The sequence below is a fragment of the Podarcis vaucheri genome (assembly GCF_965113315.1).
Source record: "Podarcis vaucheri genome assembly, chromosome: 4".
NCBI lineage: Eukaryota > Metazoa > Chordata > Lepidosauria > Squamata > Lacertidae > Podarcis > Podarcis vaucheri.
Window position 1 is genome coordinate 2489535 of NC_138762.1, and position 23611 is coordinate 2513145.

Here is a 23611-nt window from a genome sequence, read left to right on the forward strand (position 1 = left end):
CATCAGTCCTTTCTGATCGACTTTCCAAGACTTTAGCTTGCAAGCTCTTTGCTTTGATCTATTTACAAAAGCGGAAGGTGGACTTCCTGTTTGAGCCTCCCCGCTTCAGTGCCAAATTAGGTCTTTTTTCCCTTTAAAAACTTCCAATTTATTCTACTCACAGGTAGTTGCTTTTAAAATCAAATTGTCCACAGGAAAAAGTCAGCGCTCTCCAGCAACGGCTGTGCGGCTTCGCTCCGTGGAAAAAGCAGTCAATTCACAGCACCGCACCACTCACCCCACTTCACTCCGGAGCCCCAAAATCAGGTTTCCCCGCGAGTAGGGCGGGTGCGAAAGGTGCCCGCCGAATCCCACGTTCACAGGCTTCACCCGCCTGTGATTTTTGAGGGGTCTCCACCTTCGCCGTGACGGCCAGACCCGGTTCCCACAGAGCAAATTCCTCCTAGTCAGAGGAATTCCGCCATTACCGATGGTGCTAACCCGGAAGTCCTTGGCTGATTAACATCTAATTCCCTTTGAAAATGTGGTGGGGAGGGGGGTTACAGATGTGGATTTTGTATTTTTATATTGTGTTTTTATGTTGTAACCGTCCTGGGACCTGTGGGTGTAGAGAATAGGAGCCAACACTTAGAGGCTGAGGGGTCTTTGCCCCCCCCAATAAGATATTTGAGGGGCCACCCCCCCAGTTGATAGGCATTGCCCTTCCAATTGTGTGCATGCATCATGTGATTGTCAAGACGGGCCTTACCTGGCGCCCACCAATATTTTATTCAAGTTGGCACCACTGGGTTGGGTGGTATACAAATTAAATAAATACATGAATTGCCTTCCTTTGCACATGTTACAGTTTGTTCATATCTGTCAGGGGTTCAGGAGCAGAGACGCAGAGAAGGGAGGAAGCAGAGAGCGAGGGGGAGGAATCCGAAGGGAAAATGAGTGATGATGACGACCCGAGATCTCCAAGCCTAAGCAGTGAGTCAGAGGACTCCCAAAAGGGAGCCCCAGTGAGCAGAGCAAGGGGGGGATCCGGGGGGACACCCCAGGAGGAAGGGAACAGAGGAGATTCAGAGAGTAGCAGCTGGAAGTCGGGACCCACGCTCAAGACTGAGAGCAGCAGGGAGGAAGGTAGCCAGGCATCGGGTTCCGGAGGCTGTCAGCAGGAGGGAGGGCACGAGTCAGGGGTGGTCACGCCCTCCTCAGAGAGCGAGGCAACGGTTAAGAGGAAAGTAGAGAGTTGGGCGCGCGCGCCAAGTTCAAATGCAGCGGAAGCTGGAGCAGTAAGCAGCCCGGAGAGTGAGCCAGGTCCTAAAGCCCGCCGCAAGGAGGCAGAAGGATCAGGGGGGTCAGCGTCAGAGGAGAGTAGAAGGGAGGAGGCCCAGGGGGGCAGAAGGACCCAGAGACGTAGGGAGAGGCGAAGGAGGTGGAGCAAGGCTAGGGTATTAAGCTGGTGTGCAAGAGGCGGGGACTCAGACGGGTCTTCGCCGACCTAGGGCAGAAGGTGTAGAGCTGCACGCTGCAGTTCGGAAATGAAACCTGTAACTTAATAAAGACTCTTATAAAGTGAACGCTGGCGGACTTGGTCCTATGTGAGCTGGGACTGGGTGGCAGCCCTGACAGTAAGACCCGTCTCACAAAAGCTTCGGACACCTGATATCTCGCAGCGGAGAGAGAGGCAGCTGGAGGAGGGGATCGGTGTTTGGGAGCAAGCTCACGACGGTTAGCAGAGATGACGGAAGCAGAGAAAGTTGCAGCGCTGCAACAGGCAGTTACCCAATTGAACGCGGAGGTACTGGCATCCAAGAAGAGGGAGGAGGATGCGGCAGCCGCCTACAGAGATCTCCACGCCAGGTTTGAAGCATGGGTTAAACACGGGCAGCCAGGACCCAGACCGGAGGGGGTTGGGTTGGCACGGAGAGCAGGAGGGCTTGTGGCTCACTTCGATGGGAATTTACAACAGTACCCCAATTTTCGAGCAGACGTAATGTGCGCACTGCAACTGCTGGCAAAAGACTTTAGAGATGAGGAAGAGAAAGTGGGGTTCATACTATCCCATTTGCATGGGGATGCTAAAGCGTGGCTACGCAATTTGTGGAGGGATAAAGATCCGGTGCTTCAGAATGCAGATGCCTTTATCAAAGCGATGGATGCGTGTTTTTTGTCTACTATTGATGTGGATCTTGCCCGACGGGAGATTCATGGACTAAAACAAGGGAGGGCAAGCGTCCGGCAGTACCACGCCCGCTTTTTTGCGCTGGTCAGTGCCTTAGAGTGGGACCGGGATTCGCCCCCTGTCAGAGACCTGTTCTGGGAGGGTCTAAGCTCTGCGGTCAAGGATGAAATTGCAAGGGGGGAGAGGCCCCGAAGCACGCAGGAGGTGGTCCAAAGGGCGCTGACTGTGGGGGTGAGGCTGGAAGAACGTCCATGGTGCAGAGATGAAGGACGTGGAGGGCGCGAAGCAGCGAGAAGTTTCTCTTTCGTTCCAAGAGAAGCAGCGCGTGCGCAATCCACACCTCCGCCAGGAGGGGGAGGGGAACCGATGGAGGTTGGAGGTGCAAGGGCTCAGTCAGCAGCCAGAGCCCAAGCACCGACAGCAGTGAAAGCGAAGCCTCCTAGAGGGAACAGGAAGTGTTACATCTGCGAGGATCCAGGCCATTTGGCGAAAGAGTGTCCCCGGAGGCTCCACAAGCACACTGCAGCCTCAGCAATGGTGACTGCAGCAACGCAGCAAGGAGAACCACAGCAGGGAAACGACGATGTCTGGCTGGAGACAGAGGCACTGGGGCCCAGCCAGACGCATCAGTGAAGCAGTCCCCAGCGATCTTGCAACCCACGGACCCCCTCCCACCCAAACCAGTAGTGCAGCTCACAGCATCTCTCCAGCTACCCGATGGCGTCACTATCGAAGTGCCGCTTTCCGTGGATTCTGGAAGCAACGCAGACTTTATAGCGCAGGATTTTGTGGAGCAGCACGCTATACAGCTACTGCCTGCCACTCTGCCCCTGCAAGTCGTCACAGTGGATGGCAGAGAGTTGCTAGGGGGGCAGGTGGTGAAGCAGACGCCACCGATGGTGATGCGCCTTGGCAACCACAGGGAAGTCATCAGTTTTAATGTCACCCAACTGTCGGACACGCCCATTGTGTTGGGCATGAGTTGGCTGGACAGGCACAGTCCGACACTGGCTTGGTACCAGAGACAGCTGATCTTCGGCTCCTCTTATTGCGCAGAACACTGCATCCTGCCCAGACAGGAGGGAGAGGAGGAGGAATCACAACTGCAGTTGGGAACGTTGCAAGCAGTCCCCCACAAATACGCAGACTTTCTGGAGGTCTTCTGCGAGAAAGAGGCTGACAAGCTACCACCGCACAGGCAATATGACTGCAAGATTGACCTCCTACCAGGGGCGACGCTGCCGAAAGGGAAGCTGTATTCCATGTCTGAGGACGAATTACAGGAACTCAAACAGTTCATAGATCACAATTTGCAGCGCGGTTTCATCCGGGAGTCCAGGGCAGTAGGGGGCAGTCCTGTTTTCTTCGTGAAGAAGAAAGACACGCCCCAAAAAAGACTGGTGGTGGATTTTCGCCTCTTAAACAAGATGACCAAGCCTTCGGATTTCCCCATGCCCAGGATTGACGACCTACTAGCGACGGTGCGCAAGGGACGCGTGTTCACCAAGTTGGACCTGCGAGGTGCGTACAATCTCATCCGCATGAGGGAGGGCGATGAGTGGAAGACAGCCATGTTCACGCCTCTGGGCACCTACGAATACAGAGTGATGCCGTTTGGATTGCAAAACGGTTCTCACTGTTTCCAAGCTTTCATGCATCATGTGTTGGCGGGACTCCTTTACAAGAAGTGCGTCTGCTTTCTGGATGACATCCTGATATTCTCCGAATCGCAGCAAGCCCATGACCAAGATGTTCGGGAGGTGCTGAAGAGGCTGCAGCAGCATAGACTGTACGCCAAACTGGAGAAGTGCCAGTTCGACACGACGGAGGTGGATTTCTTGGGTTACAAGTTGTCGGACAAGGGGCTAGCCATGGACAGCGCCAAGGTTCGCGCGGTGTTGGATTGGAAGAGCCCGCGCAACCGGAAGGAGGTCCAGCGGTTTGTCGGCTTCGCCAACTTCTATCGCAAGTTTATCAAGGGGTTCGCGATGCAGACGGCGGCCATTACGGACACGCTAAGCTCCAAGAAAAAGAAATTCATCTGGACGGAGCAGGCGGAGCAGTCCTTTCAGGCACTCAAGCGTCTCTTCGCGTCGGAAGAGCAACTGCTGCATATCGACCCCAGCAGACCGATGCGGGTAGAGACAGACGCGTCCGATAGAGCAGTGGGAGCGGTCCTGCTGCAAAGGGACCCACAGGGGGTCTGGAGGCCGGGAGCGTTCTACTCCAGAAAGCTCAGCAAGTCGGAGCAGAACTACACCATCTGGGACAGGGAGTTGCTGGCCATTCATGCAGCTTTCAAGGCGTGGAGGCACTTCCTGATCGGCGCCAAGCACACGGTGCAGGTCTGCACGGATCACAAGAATCTGGAGCACTGGCGCACGGCTCAGTTCCTGAACCAGAGGCAGATACGTTGGGCGGAGTTCTTTGCTGACTTCAATTTCCGAATAGAGTACGTCCCAGGCGACACCAACGTCATGGCGGATGCACTGTCCCGCAAACCGCAATACCTCGAAGAGGCGACGCCAGCGGCAGCCATGCACATCTTCGCGCCAACAGCGTGGGCGTGCGCTTCAGCCACAGTAGACCTGGATGCGGTGCGGCGGGCGTTGCAGGACGACTCCTTCGCGCAGGCGAAGATGGCAGAGGTGCACAAGGGCACGGCGAAGGGCAACGAGTTCCAGATACGAGACGGCTTGCTCTTACGTAAAGGGGCCATCTACGTGCCGGGAGACGAACTTCGCGCCAGGGTACTGCAGCAGCTGCACGACGCACCCACGGCCGGGCACTTTGGCACGGAAAAAACGGTGGAATTAGTCGCAAGGGACTTTTGGTGGCCCAGACTGAGAGGGGAAGTCGCGGACTACGTTGCGAGGTGCGACACCTGCCAGAGGGCCAAACCGGTGCACAAACCACCGGCGGGACTGCTGGAACCGCTGCAAACGCCGTTTGAACCGTGGGAGAGAGTGGCCTTGGACTTTGTTACGGATCTACCCAGCTCGAGAGGCAAGACAGCTGTACTAGTGGTGGTGGACTTGTTCACCAAGATGGCACATTTCATTCCGTGTGCGAAGGTGGCCACGGCGGAACAAACCGCCAAACTGTTCATAGATCACGTGTTCAAAGTGCATGGTCTGCCGCGGTCTATCCTGTCCGACCGCGGGCGCCAGTTCGTCTCGAATTTCTGGCAGAAGCTGATGAGTTTTCTAAATGTCAAGGTCGATCTGACATCAGCAAGACACCCGCAGACCAACGGGCAAGCAGAGAGGGTCAATGCCATCATGCAGCAGTACCTGAGATGCTATGCCAATCAACAACCTGCGACCTGGGTGGATTACCTGCCGCTCGCCGAGTTCGCTTACAACAACACGAAGCACGTGTCCACAGGGGTGACGCCGTTCTTCGCCAACAATGGGAGGAATCCCAGAACCTTCCCGGGACGGGAGAGAGTGGGGGACGGAGAACCACAGACGGCGGACGCGTTCGCGTCAGAGTTGCAGGCGGTACACGATCAACTCAGACGGCAGCTGGAGCTAGCTAAGCACGCCTACAAGGTGCAAGCTGACAAGCACAGGCGGGTTGGCGAAGAGATCCAAGTGGGAGACTGGGTCTGGTTGGCAGCCCACGCAGTGCCGACCAGGTCACTAGCCAAGAAGAAGTTGGGGCACAAGCAAATTGGTCCGTACCAAGTCGAAGCACAGATCAACCCGGTAGCCTTCCGACTGGCGCTGCCGGAGGGTTCCAGAATGCATCCGGTGTTCCACAGGTCGGTGCTCACTCCCTACAAGGCACCTCACAGATTCCAGGAGCCAGGGACGGCACCGAGTCCGTTCCGGGAGCGGACGGAGACGCGAGGGGTGACGCAGCAAGACCCCATCAACGAGGTCACGGAGATTTTGGACTCCAGATGGGGGGAAGAGGGAGTCGAATACCTCCTAGCCAGAGAGGGCACCCGGGCCAGCGCCAATAGCTGGGTGCCAGACTACGCTTTGGAGGAACCCCTGCTCAAGGACGAGTTTCATGCCCTTTTCCCACACAGACCCATGCCAGCGAGCTTTTTCGACGACTGGCTGTTCACGCCCACACTTTCTTCCAGCACGTTCCATGGATTCGACTCGGACGGGGAACCCGCACTGAGCACCCGTTCCCCAGAAGGATCGCCGGCGGGTTCGGCGTCAGACACCTCGTATTGGTGGGACGATCGACCGGAGGAGCAATGGCGCCGGAAGTGGCTGGAGATGCCAGGTCGAGCGACCGACGCAGAGACTGACATGGACGTGTTCGGGGAGGACCTTGGGTTCGAGCACGGCGGTACAGAGATGGAAGCGGAACAGGTCAACGTCGGCGACCGCGAGGAGGAAGACTCGGAGGTCTTCAGTTGGCGGCCAACCACAGGGAGCGAACTGTATCCGGCATTCCCTCCCGTGATGATGGAGCACCCAGCACCCACACCTGAAAGCGGGGAGGGGGGAAGGGGGGGCTTCGAGGGGGGGATGGATGTCAGGGGTTCAGGAGCAGAGACGCAGAGAAGGGAGGAAGCAGAGAGCGAGGGGGAGGAATCCGAAGGGAAAATGAGTGATGATGACGACCCGAGATCTCCAAGCCTAAGCAGTGAGTCAGAGGACTCCCAAAAGGGAGCCCCAGTGAGCAGAGCAAGGGGGGGATCCGGGGGGACACCCCAGGAGGAAGGGAACAGAGGAGATTCAGAGAGTAGCAGCTGGAAGTCGGGACCCACGCTCAAGACTGAGAGCAGCAGGGAGGAAGGTAGCCAGGCATCGGGTTCCGGAGGCTGTCAGCAGGAGGGAGGGCACGAGTCAGGGGTGGTCACGCCCTCCTCAGAGAGCGAGGCAACGGTTAAGAGGAAAGTAGAGAGTTGGGCGCGCGCGCCAAGTTCAAATGCAGCGGAAGCTGGAGCAGTAAGCAGCCCGGAGAGTGAGCCAGGTCCTAAAGCCCGCCGCAAGGAGGCAGAAGGATCAGGGGGGTCAGCGTCAGAGGAGAGTAGAAGGGAGGAGGCCCAGGGGGGCAGAAGGACCCAGAGACGTAGGGAGAGGCGAAGGAGGTGGAGCAAGGCTAGGGTATTAAGCTGGTGTGCAAGAGGCGGGGACTCAGACGGGTCTTCGCCGACCTAGGGCAGAAGGTGTAGAGCTGCACGCTGCAGTTCGGAAATGAAACCTGTAACTTAATAAAGACTCTTATAAAGTGAACGCTGGCGGACTTGGTCCTATGTGAGCTGGGACTGGGTGGCAGCCCTGACAATATCCTTATTTATTATCATTTTTAAAATTTATGTGCCCTTCATCTGAGGATGTCACAATATAAACATACAGGATGAAAGCATGGCTTTCTCAAAAACAAGTCAAGCCAGAGAAATCTCTCCTCCCCTTTTTTTTTTGATGGAGTTACAAACTTCATTGATCAGGGCACTGCTGTGGAAATAGTGCATCTTGATTTCAGTAAGGATTTTGACGAAGTCCCCCGTGATATTTTTGCAAGGAAGCTGGTAAAATGTGGGCTGAATGAGGTAACTGTTAGGTGGATTTGACTGACCGAACCCAAAGAGGACTCCTTCATGGTTCCTCATCATCCTGGGAGAAGTGACAAGATGGGTGCTGCAGGGTTCTGTCCTGGGCCCGTTGTTGTTCAACGTCTTTATAAATGACTTGGATGAAGGAACTGGGGCTGCTCATCACATCTGCAGACAACACCAAACGGGGATGACCAGTATCTTGGGCAAGGTTGAGGTGCTGATGACCAGGTCCTTTGTGGCCAGCATGGAGAGGAAGAGGTCCATGAGCTGGTGGAGACTGGGCTCTGTCTTGATGGCGAAGAGGATGGTTATGTTCTCCAGCACAGTCAGTGTGGGAATGTTCAGGAAGGCAGGAGAGGATTTATTATTCATGTTTGTGCATGTTGTATTGACTGATATCAGAAACATATATTGTCACCTCTTCACATTTATATATATATATTCATGTTTATAAGGAGACTGCACTAGAATGCTCCCAAATACATATTCTAAACTCCAAATCAGGTAGAAAGGTAATTAATTAATTAAGTTTGTTTGTTCGCATTCAGTAAGAAGCACTCAGCCTACAGGCACAAGTGAGGGTGATTTAGCCAAGATAAGAGCTTAGAAAGAAAAGAACAGCAAAGCCAGATTCATCATTTTGAATGGGCTTCGTGATGAACATGTTAGGAGAACCAGAGCTTACAGGGTTAATAGCTCACGGAGTGATGTCCTGTCCCTGGTGGTGTGTCACATATGGGGTTCTATGCTTTGTTATGTGAGATGAGTTACTTTCGTTTTTGCTGCCAAAGGAGAGACAGCAATGTCTGCTCACTCTCCCGGACTGCTGATTTATTAGGTAAAGGTAAAGGTAAAGGTACCCCTGCCCAAACGGGCCAGTCTTGACAGACTCTGGGGTTTGTGCGCCCATCTCACATCTAGAGGCCGGGGGCCAGCGCTGTCCGGAGACACTTCCGGGTCACGTGGCCAGCGTGACAAAGCTGCATCTGGCGAGCCAGAGCCGCACACGGAACGCCGTTTACCTTCCCGCTGGTAAGCGGTACCTATTTATCTACTTGCCCCCGAGGGTGCTTTCGAACTGCTAGGTTGGCAGGCGCTGGGACCGAGCAGCGGGAGTGCACCCCGCCGCGGGGATTCGAACCGCCGACCTTTCGATCGGCAAGCCCTAGGCGCTGAGGCTTTAGCCCACAGCGCCACCCGCGTCCCCTGCTGATTTATTATGCCGCTGTAAATAAAGCTTCATAGATTAGGAAGAAGCTGCATACTGAGTGTTTTCTGCATGCCTGAGATTCCTCCACACAGAGCACACACTGCGGATTGCAACACGTCTGGAGCAGAACTGAGGCACAGCTGGTGTGCCGGATGTTATATTTCACAAGTTATGGCTGCATAAGACCACAGAACACCTATCAATGATAGATGCTGAAGATCCGGTCAGTCTTCTCCAGAGAGCTCAGCTCCTCCACACTCTTTCCATGCCTTCCCCCTTTCTCTTCCCTCTTATCATTTATTATGACATTCGTAGCCCACTTTCTTCCCAGGAGCTCAAGGTGGCCTTCATGGTTCTCCCTGCCACCTATTTTTATCTTCTCAGCAGCCCTGCCAAGTAGGATAGGCTGGCCCAAGGTCCACCAGGGAGCTTCATGACTGTGTGGGGATTCGAACCCTGCTCTCCCAGGTCCTCCTAGTCCCGCCCTCCAACTGCTACACCTCTGCCTGGCTCCATCTTGCTTCTCTCCAGCTGCCCAACGCCAGCTCCCCCTTCTCCCCCTTCCTGGGGGTCTCTCTGACTCCAAGGAAGACTCCACCCCCTCCCTCAGGTTCTGCTCCTCTTCTGGGACCCCTTGGGACTTGGAGGTCCCTCCTAGGGGTCTCCTCCCTCTCCAGGAAGGGCAGGGCTCTCCTAAGAAGATGATGCAGAGCAGCCCTTGAACGTCTGGCAATGCTTCTCTTTCCTTTGGGCTGGAGTGTTGGATATAGCAAGGGATATGGCATAGCCGGATAAGGGGCTTCCACCCAGAGCCAAGGCCAAGCAGATGTCTCCAGGAAGCCCACCAGCAACAGCCCACTCCTGTGGCCTGTCCTCTCGCAGGTACCTTCCATGCTAGACTGCCTCTCTAGCTGGAAGCTCTAGACAGCTTCGTCTGATTATAACCAGAGATACTCTCCTCCTCCTCCTGTGAAGAGACGTGACCCCCATTCCAAACTGGCAAGCCTGTTGTCCTTGCTGCATCTTGTGGCTTCCAATTTCACCAACCAATTAAACATTATGAGAATAAGTTCCCATCCATGTTAATAATGACCCAAAGCTCTTCCCTCTCCCTGTTTATTTCATTTGTTTCATGAAATTTATACACTGCTTGACTGCATGAATGAAGGAGCCATGGCTGTAGCTCTTGAACCCAGAGCACTTGGGGCCTCCTTTCTCTCTCTGCCAGACTTTCGTGCTCTGGGCATGCCGCTTCTGTCACCTAGTTTTTGTAAGGGGGTCAAACGTAAGGAAAGGAGGCGGAGATTTGGGGTGTCTCACTGCTCAGAGACGGGTAGTTTGCAAATACACACACACACACTAATTTGTGCCTAATACATAACTAAGCGTGAATGGCATGTTATGTGCTTTAGCAACAGCCCTCCTGTAAATAAGGAAATGCAACCTCTGTTGCTGATTTATGAAAAAAGCAACAAAGGAATCTTCTTGGCTGTCCCATGAGGTCTGTGGGGCCCTTCAAGAAAGAGGAGCCTGACCAATGATGTGGTTGCCAAGATGGGACTGTGCTACGGGGGGCCATCCTCCTGAGCCCGCACCCTTTCCTCCTGAAATGGCTCCCGTATTGCAGAGGCAATGTCATCTTGCACACGTACTGTGAGTTCATGGCTCTGATGAAACTGACCTGTGTGGACACGGGGGCAGAGAGGGCCTACAGTCTCCTGGTTGCTTTTCTAACCCATGTAGAGCGTGTTGCAGTAGTCCAAGCAGGAGATAACTAGAACATGCACCACTCTGGTGAGACCGTCTGGGGGCAGGTAGGGTCTCAGCCTGTGTGCCAGATGGAGCTGGTAGACAGCTGCCCTGGACACAGAATTGACCTGCGCCTCCATGGACAGCTGTGAGTCCAAAATGACTCCCAGGCTGTGCACCTAGTCCTTCAGCAGTACAGTTGCCCCATTCAGGACCAGGGAGTCCCCCACATCTGCCCATCCCCTGTCCCCCAAGAACAGAACTTCTGTCTTGTCAGGATTCAACCTCAATCCATTAGATGCCATCCATCCTCCAACCGCCTCCAGGCACTCACACAGGACCTTCACCGCCTTTACTGGTTCCGATTTAAAAGACAGGTAGAGCTGGGTATCATCCGCATATTAATGGAAACCGAGCCCAAACCCCCTTATGATCTCTCCCAGCAGCTTCCCAGATGTTAAAAAGCATGGGGGAGAGGACAGAACCCTGAGGCACCCCATAAGTGAGAAACCAGGGGTCTGAACACTCATCCCCCCCACCACTTTCTTGACATGGCCCAGGAGGAAAGAGAGGAACCACTATATAACAATGCCCCCAGCTTCCAGCTCCTCTAGCCAGTCCAGAAGGATGTTGTGGTCCCACTGACGGAGGGGAGTGCACCACCCCCAGCAGTACAATCCCAGTGGGGTGCCATTTCGGCTCCCCCCCCGCCCACACTGGACATCACACCCCCAGGATGTGCATCACACCCCTGTGGGCAGCGTGCCCCCCCCAGGACGCGTGCCATGCCCCTGCCTGTGGCACGCCCCGCCCCCAGGACATGCCCCAGCCTGGTCCCTGCCTGCTCTCCACGCCCCTCCCCATGCCAGAGCATGAAGCTCCGCCACTGCATGGTCCATGCTATCAAAGATGCAGCAGAACTAGGAAACAGCTCTCACCTTTGTCCCTAGCTCACCTTTGTCCCAATTGTTTCATCGCCCTCAGAACTGGGGAAAACCATGGGTTGTCCAGGCTCCATCCAATCGGAGAGGGCGCTTTGGAGCCAGACAGTCAATACCCCTAGTTAACTCTACATTCCAGCGGGCCATCAGGGAATGAGCTGAAAGGCCATCAACGTGGGATAAAACATCCCCTATCACTCTCTGGAAACCATTTGGAGCCATTAAGTGGAGGGGGGTGGACCATCCTAATTGATCCCACCTCCCTGCAGAGGGGAAGGGTCGCGGAGAAGTCCAGTTGCACCAGGAAGTGATCTGACCATGGCACTTCTTTCGTTTCACTTTTACTTAGTGTCAGATCAGCAATATCCATAGAGGTGAACACCAGGTCTAAGGCATGCTCGCGACTATGAGTTTGACCAAACTTATTCAGGGATAGCCCCATGGAGGCCATGCTTTCCACGAAGTAATACTGAGTAATACTTTCTTAAGGTAAAGGTAAAGGGACCCCTGACCATTAGGTCCAGTCGTGACCGACTCTGGGGTGGCGGCGCTCATCTCGCTTTATTGGCCAAGAGAGCCAGCGTTCAGCTTCTGGGTCATGTGGCCAGCATGACTAAGCCGCTTCTGGCGAACCAGAGCAGTGCACGGAAACGCCTTTTACCTTCCCGCCGGAGCGGTACCTATTTATCTGCTTGCACTTTGATGTGCTTGTATAAGACAAAAAGAAATCTGTGCTGGAGGTGTGGTAAAACAGGAGGGACACTTATAGATGTTTGGTGGACCTGTGAAAAAATCAAAAGCTTTTGGAACACAGTGTATGACGAGCTTAAAAAAATGTTTAAATATAACTTTATGAAAAATACAGACGCTTTTCTGCTAGGGATAACAGATGCAGGTATAGCAAGAGAAGATCAGAAAACACTCCTCTATGCCACAGGAGCGGCAAGGATCCTAATTGCCCAAAACTGGAAAAGAGAAACTGTGCCAACAAAAAGGGAGTGGCAAAACAAACTGTTAAGAGTATATTGAACTGGCTAGATTAATAGAGGCAATTAGAGATCACACTAGACAAGAGTTTCAAAAAGCAGGGGGGAAATGCTTCACAAAACAGTGCTCTAAAATACATACCTGGACTTGTTTTGATTAATGTCTGCAGGAGACTTTGTGGATATTTAAGTTATAATTAGACAAAATAAAAAAATTCCTTCCAGTAGCACCTTAAAGACCAACTAAGTTAGTTCTTGGTATGAGCTTTCGTGTGCATGCACACTTCTTCAGATACACTGAAGTGTGATACACTTCTTCAGATACACTGAAGTGTGCATGCACACGAAAGCTCATACCAAGAACTAACTTAGTTGGTCTTTAAGGTCTACTGGAAGGAATTTTTTTTATTTTGACTATGGCAGACCAACACGGCTACCTATCTGTAACTGAAGTTATAATTAGAAAAATCTTAATAATTATTCATAAAGGAAACAGTTTATAAGAAGTAAATAAGGAGGCCAGATACAGAATAAAGGAAGTCTTTTATTTGGTTGTTTGTATTGTATGTTATGTTCATGTTTAATGAGGGTGGATTTGTGTATGTGGGGGTTGTGTTATGCTGTAAATAAAAGACACACACACATATATGTATATGTATATGAACAAATCATATTCATTGCTGACAAATCATACCATTGTCAGCTCATTAATCTCCAACCCAACAAACGCTGCGCTTAGCATGAGCAGCTGCTTTCTTCCCATTTCTTAGGTGGAAAGAACTGATAATGAAAAGGATGAAGGGAGATAGACCCTTTCCCTCACCCTTTGGGGATCTGGGGGGCTTCATTTCACCCCTTAGTCCTGTTCCTGAAAGCTTGGCAGATGTGGAGTATTTGCTCACACTCTGCCATGACTTAAAGAGCAACCTTTTTATATATTTTTTTTAAAAATAGTATTACAGTGCTAAAAAGGCTCAAGAAAGCAATTCCTGTAGTAGTTGGCAACTCTATTATTATTATTATTATTAAATTTTATTTAACATAATTATTACAAAATATAAACAAAATACTGCAAATATTTCAGATAAGCACAGATATATAAAATGAACAAAAAAAGAAAAAAGGAAGAAAAGAAAAAGAAAAAAGGACAAAAGAAGAAAAATTGGAAGAATTTCTTCCAAGTTTATTCTACAAATATCTCAATAATAAAATTTCATTGATTGACTTCCATCGCTTACACTGCACTTCCTACATACATTTTAAGCAAAATTGTATCTGTTATTCCGTATTTTTCCCATACAATCTCATACAAATATTCTAATCAATAAGTTTTCTAAATCTTTCATAAATCTATTCTAAACACAACCACTGATATTGCAGTGCTAAAAAGGCTCAATAAAGTAACTCCTGTAGTAGTTGGCGTCTTAGCGAGCCCAATGCCACTCTGTCAACTGTCTCACTCCCAGCTAACTAATCTGGAAAGCTGTCCTGTCATCTCTGCAATGACTTCAGTGTCCCTTGAATTAGCAATTCAGCATTTCTGCAAGGGGAAATGATATACTTTTGTATATTAGCATAAAAAGCATGCATAAGAAAGTATTGGGACGCAGGTGGCACTGTGGGTTAAACCACAGAGCCTAGGACCTGCCAATCTGAAGGTCGGCGGTTCGAATCCCTGCAATGGGGTGAGCTCCTGTTACTCTGTCCCTGCTCCTGCCCACTTGGCAGTTCGAAAGCATGTCAAAGTGCAAGTAGATAAATAGGTACCACTCCAGCGGGAAGGTAAACTCTGTTTCTGTGCGCTGCTCTGGTTTGCCAGAAGCGGCTTAGTCATGCTGGCCACATGACCCAGAAGCTGTACGCCGGCTCCCTCGGCCAATAAAGTGAAATGAGCGCCGCAACCAGAGTCTGTTAATGCTGTTAATGGTTTTCCCAATATATAAAGCCCACTTGATCATTACCTCCTTGACCTGTTCATCTTTGACCTCCCACTCCAATAATGTATCATACATTTTTGATATTACCTTGGTTTGGTTTTGGGTAATAACCCTTTTTCTAATAATGAAGGTTCGTTTGAGAAACCATTTTTCTTATCTGTCCTGAACACAATTGATGGTATTGGATCCAACTCATAAGGTGTTTCCTCATAATCTTTAATTACCAATTTATTGTCTGTTCCCCTAATTAGATCTTAATATGTGGCCCATTCTAATTCCATATTTTCTTTTTTATTGTAATTGCTTCTAGAGGTGATGCCCACCATGGTGTTTTCAGTTCTAGGAGATCCTTCTATTTTGTCCATGTTTTATATAATGGTTTCCTTATGACATGATTCGTAAATCCCTGTGTAATTTCCCTTTTTCATAAGCTAAATACGCATGCCAAACATAACAACTATTAAACCCTTCTAAATCACCATCTTTTAATACAATCCACTATTTTAGCCAATTTAAACATTGTAATATGAATTTAGGTCAGGTAGCACCAGTCCACCTCTATGTTTTTTACCTGTTATAAATTTGTGTTTAATTCTTGGTTTTTTTATACTGCCATTGTGATGGCCTGGGACTTGGGCTCGGACTTGGAACCAGAGGAGACTCAGTCTGCACCCGATCCTTTGCCTCAGGCATCATCTGAACCAAGTCTGGGGCCTGATCCTGAAAAGTCCCAGTCTGCACAGGTTCCCCTGCAACAAACACCAGCCGGGCAGTCAGGATCCTGAGCCTGCCCTGGCTCCAGATGTGGGGATGACCTCATTGCCTTCAGCTGGGCCATCACTTACAGCTGCTCCACTACCGGTTTGGTCAGGGGAGGCTGAGGTGGCCCCTGGGCCTATTAACCCACTGACATCTCCCGAGCTGCAGAGACTAAGGTCTGAGATAAGGAGAGACCTGAGTACTCACAGGAGAAGTACTCACCTTCGGGCGGAACAGGGAGCGGGGGATCAGGACCGGCCGCTACCCTGACGGAGAGTTCCAGAAAGCAATCAGTTGCAGGCAGGATGGACGAAGCAGGAACAAAATGCTGCAACCGGTAACATGGTTACTTAGAAGTGTTTATTATTTTCAGCAGACTCTACAAGTTACTATATACAAGAACAGATACAGATCTTAACTAGCTCTCTCTTAACAAACTCCAAACGACTCTTTTCTCTCAGAACACCACACCAACCAACACACACTCCAGTCAGTAAGGTCATAAGTCATCATGCCTGCGTGAACTCTCAACCAATGGTAAAGCTGTATCCAAGGTTTCATATCTCCAGGCAGAATTGCTCCCCTCTGCTCAGTCTCCTTGGCCTTCAGCCAACTCTTAATTGACTCTGTGTGAAACTGCACAGAATGGCACGTAGTCAAAAATACCAACAGCAGTCCCCTTATTAACAAAGTTTTTAACTCCATCCAAAAAAAGAAAAGAGAGATTTCTCTGGCTTTCCTTGTTTTTGAGAAAGCCATGCTTTCAACCTGTATGTTTATGTTGTGGACCACCTTGAAATCCTCAGATGATGGGCACATAATTTTTAAAAATGATAATAAGAAGGATATTGGCAAGCTGGAACATGTGCGAATGAAGGCGACCAAGATGGTCTTATTTTATTTATGCATTTAATTAATTTCTATACTACCCTATACCAGGGGTGCCAACTTGAATAAAAGATAGAAGGGGTTTAGTAAGCCTCTCCTCGCATAATAAATCACATGATGTGATGCATGCATGTTATTTGAATGGCAATGCCTATCAACTGGGGGGTGCCCCCCTCAAATATTTTATTGGGGGGCAAAGACCCATCGGCCTTTAAGAGTTGGCGCCTATTCCCTACACCTACAGGTCTCAGGACGGTTACAACATAAAAACACAAGATACACATCTGTAACCCCACTCCCCACCAAATTTCAAAAGGCATTAGATGTCATCAGCCAAAGGTCTGGTTAAAAAGGTGCCTATTTGACAGACTCCTAAAGCTGTATAATAGTTTTTCTGACCTCTGAATGAATTCTTTGATGGGAAGTGAGATCGGAGCTCCTCCTGAAGCTCTTTCCACATTCCAGGCACTGATAGGGTTTCTCCCGTGTATGAATTCTCTGATGGGATGTGAGATCGGTGCTCCAACTGAAGCTCTTGCCACATTCCAGGCACTGATAGGGTTTCTCCCCTGTATGAGTTCTCTGATGGGAAGTGAGATCGGAGCTCCTCCTGAAGCTTTTTGCACATTCCATGCACTGATAGGGTTTCTCCCCTGTATGAATTCTCTGATGGGAAGTGAGATTGGAGCTCTTACTGAAGCTCTTTCCACATTCTGCACACTGATTGAGTATTTGCCCTGTATGAATTCTTTGATGGGAAGTGAGATCGGTTCTCCTACTGAAGCTCCTTCCACATTCCACACACTGATAGGGTTTCTCTCCCTTATGAATTCTCTGATGGGAAGTGAGATTGGAGCCCCAACTGAAGCTCTTTCCACATTCCACACACTGATAGGGTTTCTCTCCTGTATGAATTCTCTGATGGGAAGTGAGATTGGAGCTACTACTGAAGCTCTTTCCACATTCTGCACACTGATTGAGTATTTGCCCTGTATGAATTCTTTGATGGGAAGTGAGATCGGTTCTCCTACTGAAGCTCTTTCCACATTCCACACACTGATAGGGTTTCTCTCCCTTATGAATTCTCTGATGGGAAGTGAGATTGGAGCCCCAACTGAAGCTCTTTCCACATTCCACACACTGATAGGGTTTCTCTCCTGTATGAATTCTCTGATGGGAAGTGAGTTTGTAGCTTTCAGTGAAGCTCTTTCCACATTCCAAACACTGATAGGGTTTCTCCCTATGAATTCTTTGATGGAAAGTGAGAATGGAGCTCTTCCTGAAGCTCTTTCCACATTCCAAACACTGATAGGGTTTCTCCCCTGTATGAATTCTCTGATGCTTAGTGACATTGGAGCTCTTACTGAAGCTCTTTCCACATTCCACACACTGATAGGGTTTCTCCCCTGTATGAATTCTTTGATGGGATGTGAGATCGGTGCTCCAACTGAAGCTCTTGCCACATTCCAGGCACTGATAGGGTTTCTCCCCTGTATGAATTCTCTGATGGGAAGTGAGATCAGAGCTCCTCCTGAAGCTTTTTGCACATTCCATGCACTGATAGGGTTTCTCCCCTGTATGAATTCTCTGATGGGAAGTGAGATTGGAGCTCTTACTGAAGCTCTTTCCACATTCTGCACACTGATTGAGTATTTGCCCTGTATGAATTCTTTGATGGGAAGTGAGATCGGTTCTCCTACTGAAGCTCTTTCCACATTCCACACACTGATAGGGTTTCTCTCCTGTATGAATTCTCTGATGGGAAGTGAGATTGGAGCTACTACTGAAGCTCTTTCCACATTCCACACACTGATAGGGTTTCTCTCCTGTATGAATTCTCTGGTGGGAAGTCAGTTTGTAGCTTTCAGTGAAGCTCTTTTCACATTCCAAACACTGATAGGGTTTCTCCCCTGTATGAATTCTCTGATGCTTAGTGAGATTGGAGCTCTTACTGAAGCTCTTTCCACATTCCACACACTGATAGGGTTTCTCCCCTGTATCAATTCTTTGATGGGAACTCAAAGAGAAGCTGTTTCTGAAGCTCTTTCCACACTCCATGGACTGATAGGGTTTCTTTCCAATGAGATTTTGTTGATAGGAAGTGGAATGGGAGCTCTGACTGCAGCTCTCCCCACGCTCCAAATTTTTACATGGCTTCTCCTCTTTGAGGATTTTGTTGTGGTCACCATTGTTCTCGATTTCCAATTCATCACAATCTGCAATGCAGACAAAAATGGGTTTGAGCCTCAGGAACAAATGGAAAAGAACTGAAGGGAATTGGGGGGGGATGTTCATTACCTTTGTTGTTTGTCATTAACCAATATATTCATTATTAGACTCTGATGGGTTGTTGAATGTTGCTTGGTTTGATATACATTAGTGGTCTAAAATGTTGAAGTCTTTTGGGGGGGAAGTGTTTTTCAGAGGTTTGATGGCTTATAACACCACTTCTTTTGGAGTAATATCATAAAATCATATATCAATGGAAAGATAATTCAATCAAGAATGTAATGCAACTACGTTTGTTCAATTATCTATTCTATCAAAACCTATAGCCAAATAACTAGAAAATTATCTATTCTATCAAAACCTATAGCCAAATAACTAGAAAAAAGAAGTACAACTTGCTTAGGTTAACTTTTCTCAGCGTGTTATGTGATTGCTATCATTGATTGGTTTTTTGTGTTTTTTCATTTAGTGAGTTTCTATAGTATAATAAAATTAAAGAAATGGCACAAAGAGTTGACTGTTCATGCAGAAAGCGATGTAAAATAGCCAATGTGGTGTAGTGGTTAAGAGCGGTGGACTCGTAATCTGTTGAACCGGGTTCACTTCCCCGCTCCTCCGCCTGCAGCTGCTGGGTGACCTTGGGCTAGTCACACTTCTCTGAAGTCTTTCAGCCTCACTCACCTCACAGAGTGTTTGTTGTGGGGGAGGAAGGGAAAGGAGAATGTTAGCCGCTTTGAGACTCCTTAGGGTAGTAATAAAGTGGGATATCAAATCCAAACTACTCCTCCTCCTCTTCTTCTTCTTCTTCTTCTTCTCTTCTTCTATTAAGTGAGCAAGGCTACACTTATGAAGAAATTAGAAGAAAGATTTTGGGAAACATAAGCAAAGCTGGCATTCCTATATTTTTGAAGAGGTATAAGGAGACTTAGTCACTTCAGAATCAGGCTGGTAAAGGCAAGAAAAGGTGCACAACAGCAAGTGATGATCGAAGAATGAAGAGACTGTGCCTACGTGACAGAAGAAAATCATCTGGGTGTATACAAGATGACATGACACAATGTAATGTGAAGCTGAGTGCAAGGACTGGTCTAAATGCTAGAATTCTAAGGGAAAAGCCATTGTTATCTCTCAAGCAAAGGTTGAAAAGATTAAACTGGGCTACAACCCATGTTAACTGGACAGCGGAAGAATGGGACAGTGTTATTTGGAGCAATGAGACCCAAATCTCCTTGCTTGGTAGTGAGGGCATGGAAAACATGAGGAGAAGAATCGGAGAAGATTTATATCCTACAGTGGAAACTCGGGTTATGTACCGTCCTCCTTACGAACGCTTTGGGTAACGAGCTCCGCTAACCTGGAAGTAGGTCTCCTGGTAGCGAACTTTGCCCCGGGATTCGAGCGAAAGCGCGTCTCAGGATAAAAACGGATTTGGGTTAAGAATGCACCTCCGGAACGGATTAAGTTCTTAACCCAAGGTACCACTGTATTTCTAAATAAACCTCAACTAGTAAAACTGCCAGCATTCCATGTCTTGTGTGAGAGAAGTGCTAAATCTGACAATATACCACTGGTCCTGGAAGACCTACATTGGCTCCCAGGACATTTCCAAGCACAATTCATAGTGTTGGTGCTGACCTTTAAAGCCTTAAACAGCCTCGGTCCAGTATACCTGAAGGAACGTCTCCACCCCCACCATTCAGCCTGAATACTGTGGTCCAGCTACGAGGGCCTTCTGGCAGTTCCCTCACTCCAAGAAGTCAAGTTACAGGAAACCAGGCAGAGGGCCTTCTCGGTAGTGGAACCCACCCCATTGATTTCCCTCCAATCAGATGTTTAATCAATGGGTTTCCAAAACCTAAAAGCTGACTGGGCGGATGGTCTGAAACGGGCCCCAAAATCTGCATTTTTCTTCTCCAAGGGAGCATTTCTAAAATGCTTTAACTTGAGCTGTTGAGCAAATGCATAACAGGAACCCAGCTGTATAAACAAAGCACTCTCCCTTATCAGTCTATGAAGGCTGGTAATGACGGATGGCCTTGTCAGTTCCGAGTGGAGCAGGGATGGCACATCGGGGTCTTATCTTACATCCTGACCACACTCTGATGCACAGACCTAGTCCGGGAACGGCTCCAGGAGTGCTCTTAGAGTTGGTGACCTACTTACCCCAAGATAAGGAGTACAGGAACAGGAACACCCTTTTAAGGTTAAGAGTACAGGAGCAGGAACATCTGTAATGTCAATGTGCGTGTATAAGCTGACGTGGCTGGATTCCTGGGGAAGGGGGGAGAGGGTGCCTGGAGGATATATATACTGCATATATCTCTCATTTCTTTGGACTTGCTGTGAACTGACCACGCAAGTGCCTTCTGCTATCCAGAGAGCAGAATAAACGCTTTCTCTGAATCAACCTCGGTGTCATTTGACTTCCTTTCTCCCTCCCGGGAGCAACGCAGACCCCACCACTTTAGACTGGTAAAGTCGAAGAAAGCTACAATGTCAAGGAAATAAACAACTATCACACTTTTAGAAGAAATCTGAAGGCAGCCCTGTTTAGGGAAGCTTTTGATATTTGATGGATTATTGTATTTTAATATTTTTGTTGGAAGCAAACCAGAGTGGCTGGGGATACCCAGCAAGATGGCCTGGGTATAAATTAACTATCATCATCATCATCATCATCTTAACCAGAGGTACCACTGTACATGTATTACACCTACTGTGAAACACCCAGTTAGTGTTATGATCTGGGGTTGTATGGCAACCCAGCAATTAATATAAATAATTCAATCTTGGTTTCACATTATTACAGCTGCAGAAATAAAAAAAAAACTTGCTTCACTCCATGGGAAGGTTGCAAGGTTGTAATTAAAGCTAAAGGTTACAAAACCAAGTATTAGTTGACATGGTGAGAATTTCTGCACATCTCCTTTTTTCTATGTGTTTCACATTTCTTCTTTATGACTGATGTTCTAATAAATACTCCTTCATAAATGTTATTGCATTACATTCTTCATTAAATAATATTTCCATTGATATAGAAATTTATGGTATTATTCCCCAAAAAAGTGGTGTTATGAGCCATCAAACCTCAGAAATACACTTTTCCCAATAGGCTTCCACAATTTTGGCCACTAGTATAAGTTGTTCATTTTAAAGTTAATGTACTTTTTATATCGGATCAGATGGTTATTATTAATGTTTCATGTTTATATATGTGTTGGAAGCTACCCAGAGTGGCTGGGGCAACCCAGTCAGATGGGCAGGGGATAAATTACTACTACTACTACTACTACTACTACTACTACTACTAGTACTACCTGAGATTCAATCAGCCTGGCTCTTCTCTGGGGCAGATGTTGTTTGGCCCAGTCATGGCATCCCCTCCATCTCCAGTGTCAGTCGTCTCTTTGGTCAACCCAAGACTGACAGCAGCAAAAACAAAAACAGAAAACCTGACAGAAGCTACTTATCTTTCCTAACAACTCTGAAGCTGACATTTAAGATGCCTGGGCAGTTCAGATCAGCCCAACTGTGGTTGAAGGAGGCAGAACTGGAGGAAGATTGTTCACAGAAAAAACTGTAATCTACTATTTCTTGTGGGGGTGTTAGGTTCCCAGGTGTTGTAGGGGGCGCTGTGAAAATATATGAGGTTGGTCACATAGATGTATGTTTTGAATTTCCTGGCAGATAGGACGATCCCACACGGAGGCTTACCAAGAGAGGCCACGATCCCCCAATTCTCCTCCATGACGTCCTTATGCAGAGCTCTCTGGTCAGGATCCAGCAACGCCCACTCCTCGTCCATGAAACGAACAGCGACATCTTCAAAGCACACTGGACCCTAAAAGAAAAAGGGAAATGTCCTCCTCTGAGACAGCAGAAATATGATCTGCTCCACAATGCTCTGTTGTTTCCTTCCTGTTAATTGCTGTGTTATTTCAATAGGATTGCTTTGCTGCACATTTTAATTATGGGTACCTATTTTAACGCTTTAATTGAATTCTTTTATTCTGCATTTTAAGTGTGGGTATTCGTCTTTTTGCAAATAGGTGGTACTCCAGCTTATGTTTACGTTATTCTGCCTACGCAAGCATTCCAGTTTCCCCGATGGAAGGATCCACTTTCTCCTCTCCTCGTGAGTTGTTCTGGGGAGGTTCCCCAGAGCCAAATTCAAGGGGTTCATGGCTGCTATTTGTTCTCATTTGTCCACTGCTTAGAAGCCTATTCAGTGATCAATCTAGAAATAAAAGAAGCCTAGTTTGGATGGCCATCTGTCTTGGGTGATCTAGCAACGCAGGTGGTTGGACTTGATGACCCTTGGGGTCCCTTTCAACTCTAGGATTCCATGAAAACAACAACTACAGATGAATCCTGCTGGTGACATTCTGTTGTTGTTTTTTTAAAATGATATTTATTGAGAGTTTAAAATTACAGAAAAAAGTGAGGGGGGAAAAGAGAGAAAAGAAATTAAACAATACACGTCAATACATAGAAAAAAGAAAAAAGAACAAAACACACAATACATCAAAACCAAAAACAAAAGCAAAAAAATTAAAAACAGATCCAATATTTCCATACCTTTATCTTTCATTAACTTGTTTCATCACACCTCCCTTTTTTGTATTCTAGTTATTAATTATTTCAGCAGATCCTTTCCATCTTTCACTATTTTGTCATTTAATTGTCTTAATTTATTTTAACCTTATCTTACCATAAAAAACCCTAAAACTTAAAACTTATTTGTACATAACTCCTTATAACATTTCTGCTAAAGCCATATAGTTTCATTCCAACATTTTTCTAACACTCATTAATTTTACAATATTTCTCTAAATAGATTTTTAAACTTTCTTCCAATCTTCATCCACCGTCTCTTCTCCCTGGACTCAGGTTCTGTCAGTCCTTTCTATCCATTCCATCTAGTCCATCAACCTGGTGATCTTTTGTCCGAGGCTCTTAACTCTCTTCCATGTCCCTTCTGCAGATCTTCTTCATATTTATACCTGCACTTTACTTTGTCTTCTGCTGATCTTGTTCTTAATTTCCTTCCTTTGTCACTAAGGAGTAGATCTCGGGGAGACTCCAACCTAACAATGTCTTTATCCCTTCTCGACAGGTCAGCCCATTCTCCATATACAGAACTAAAATCCAAAGAATATTTCAAAACATGTTTCAAAATCCCTCCAAAGTTAAAGGCCCCCGCCACTCCAATCTC

At 48.2% G+C, this 23611-nt stretch overlaps 1 protein-coding gene and 1 long non-coding RNA gene across 4 annotated transcripts in view; one reads left to right on the plus strand and one right to left on the minus strand.

The window, feature by feature from the left end:
* Positions 1 to 7: 7 nt before the first annotated feature.
* Positions 8 to 7759, plus strand: LOC309530654. The gene is made up of 2 exons (XR_014218816.1): positions 8 to 846; positions 7418 to 7759. It is a non-coding gene; the product is annotated as an uncharacterized lncRNA (long non-coding RNA).
* A 6731-nt stretch (positions 7760 to 14490) lies between these two features.
* Positions 14491 to 23611, minus strand: part of LOC309530315 (uncharacterized protein) — a 367943-nt gene continuing 358822 nt past the window's right edge. The window contains exons 2-4 of one of the 3 annotated variants that reach the window (XM_082219132.1): positions 22111 to 22237; positions 16567 to 18383; positions 14491 to 15607 (exon numbers count right to left, since the gene is read on the minus strand). In XM_082219132.1, the coding sequence (XP_082075258.1) occupies positions 15419 to 15607; positions 16567 to 18383; positions 22111 to 22237 (2133 nt within the window). In that variant the 3' untranslated portion in view covers positions 14491 to 15418. Of the gene's footprint in view, positions 15608 to 16566; positions 18384 to 22110; positions 23060 to 23611 lie in introns of those variants that run through there. The other 2 variants (XM_082219133.1, XM_082219131.1) reach the window with 2 other exon arrangements.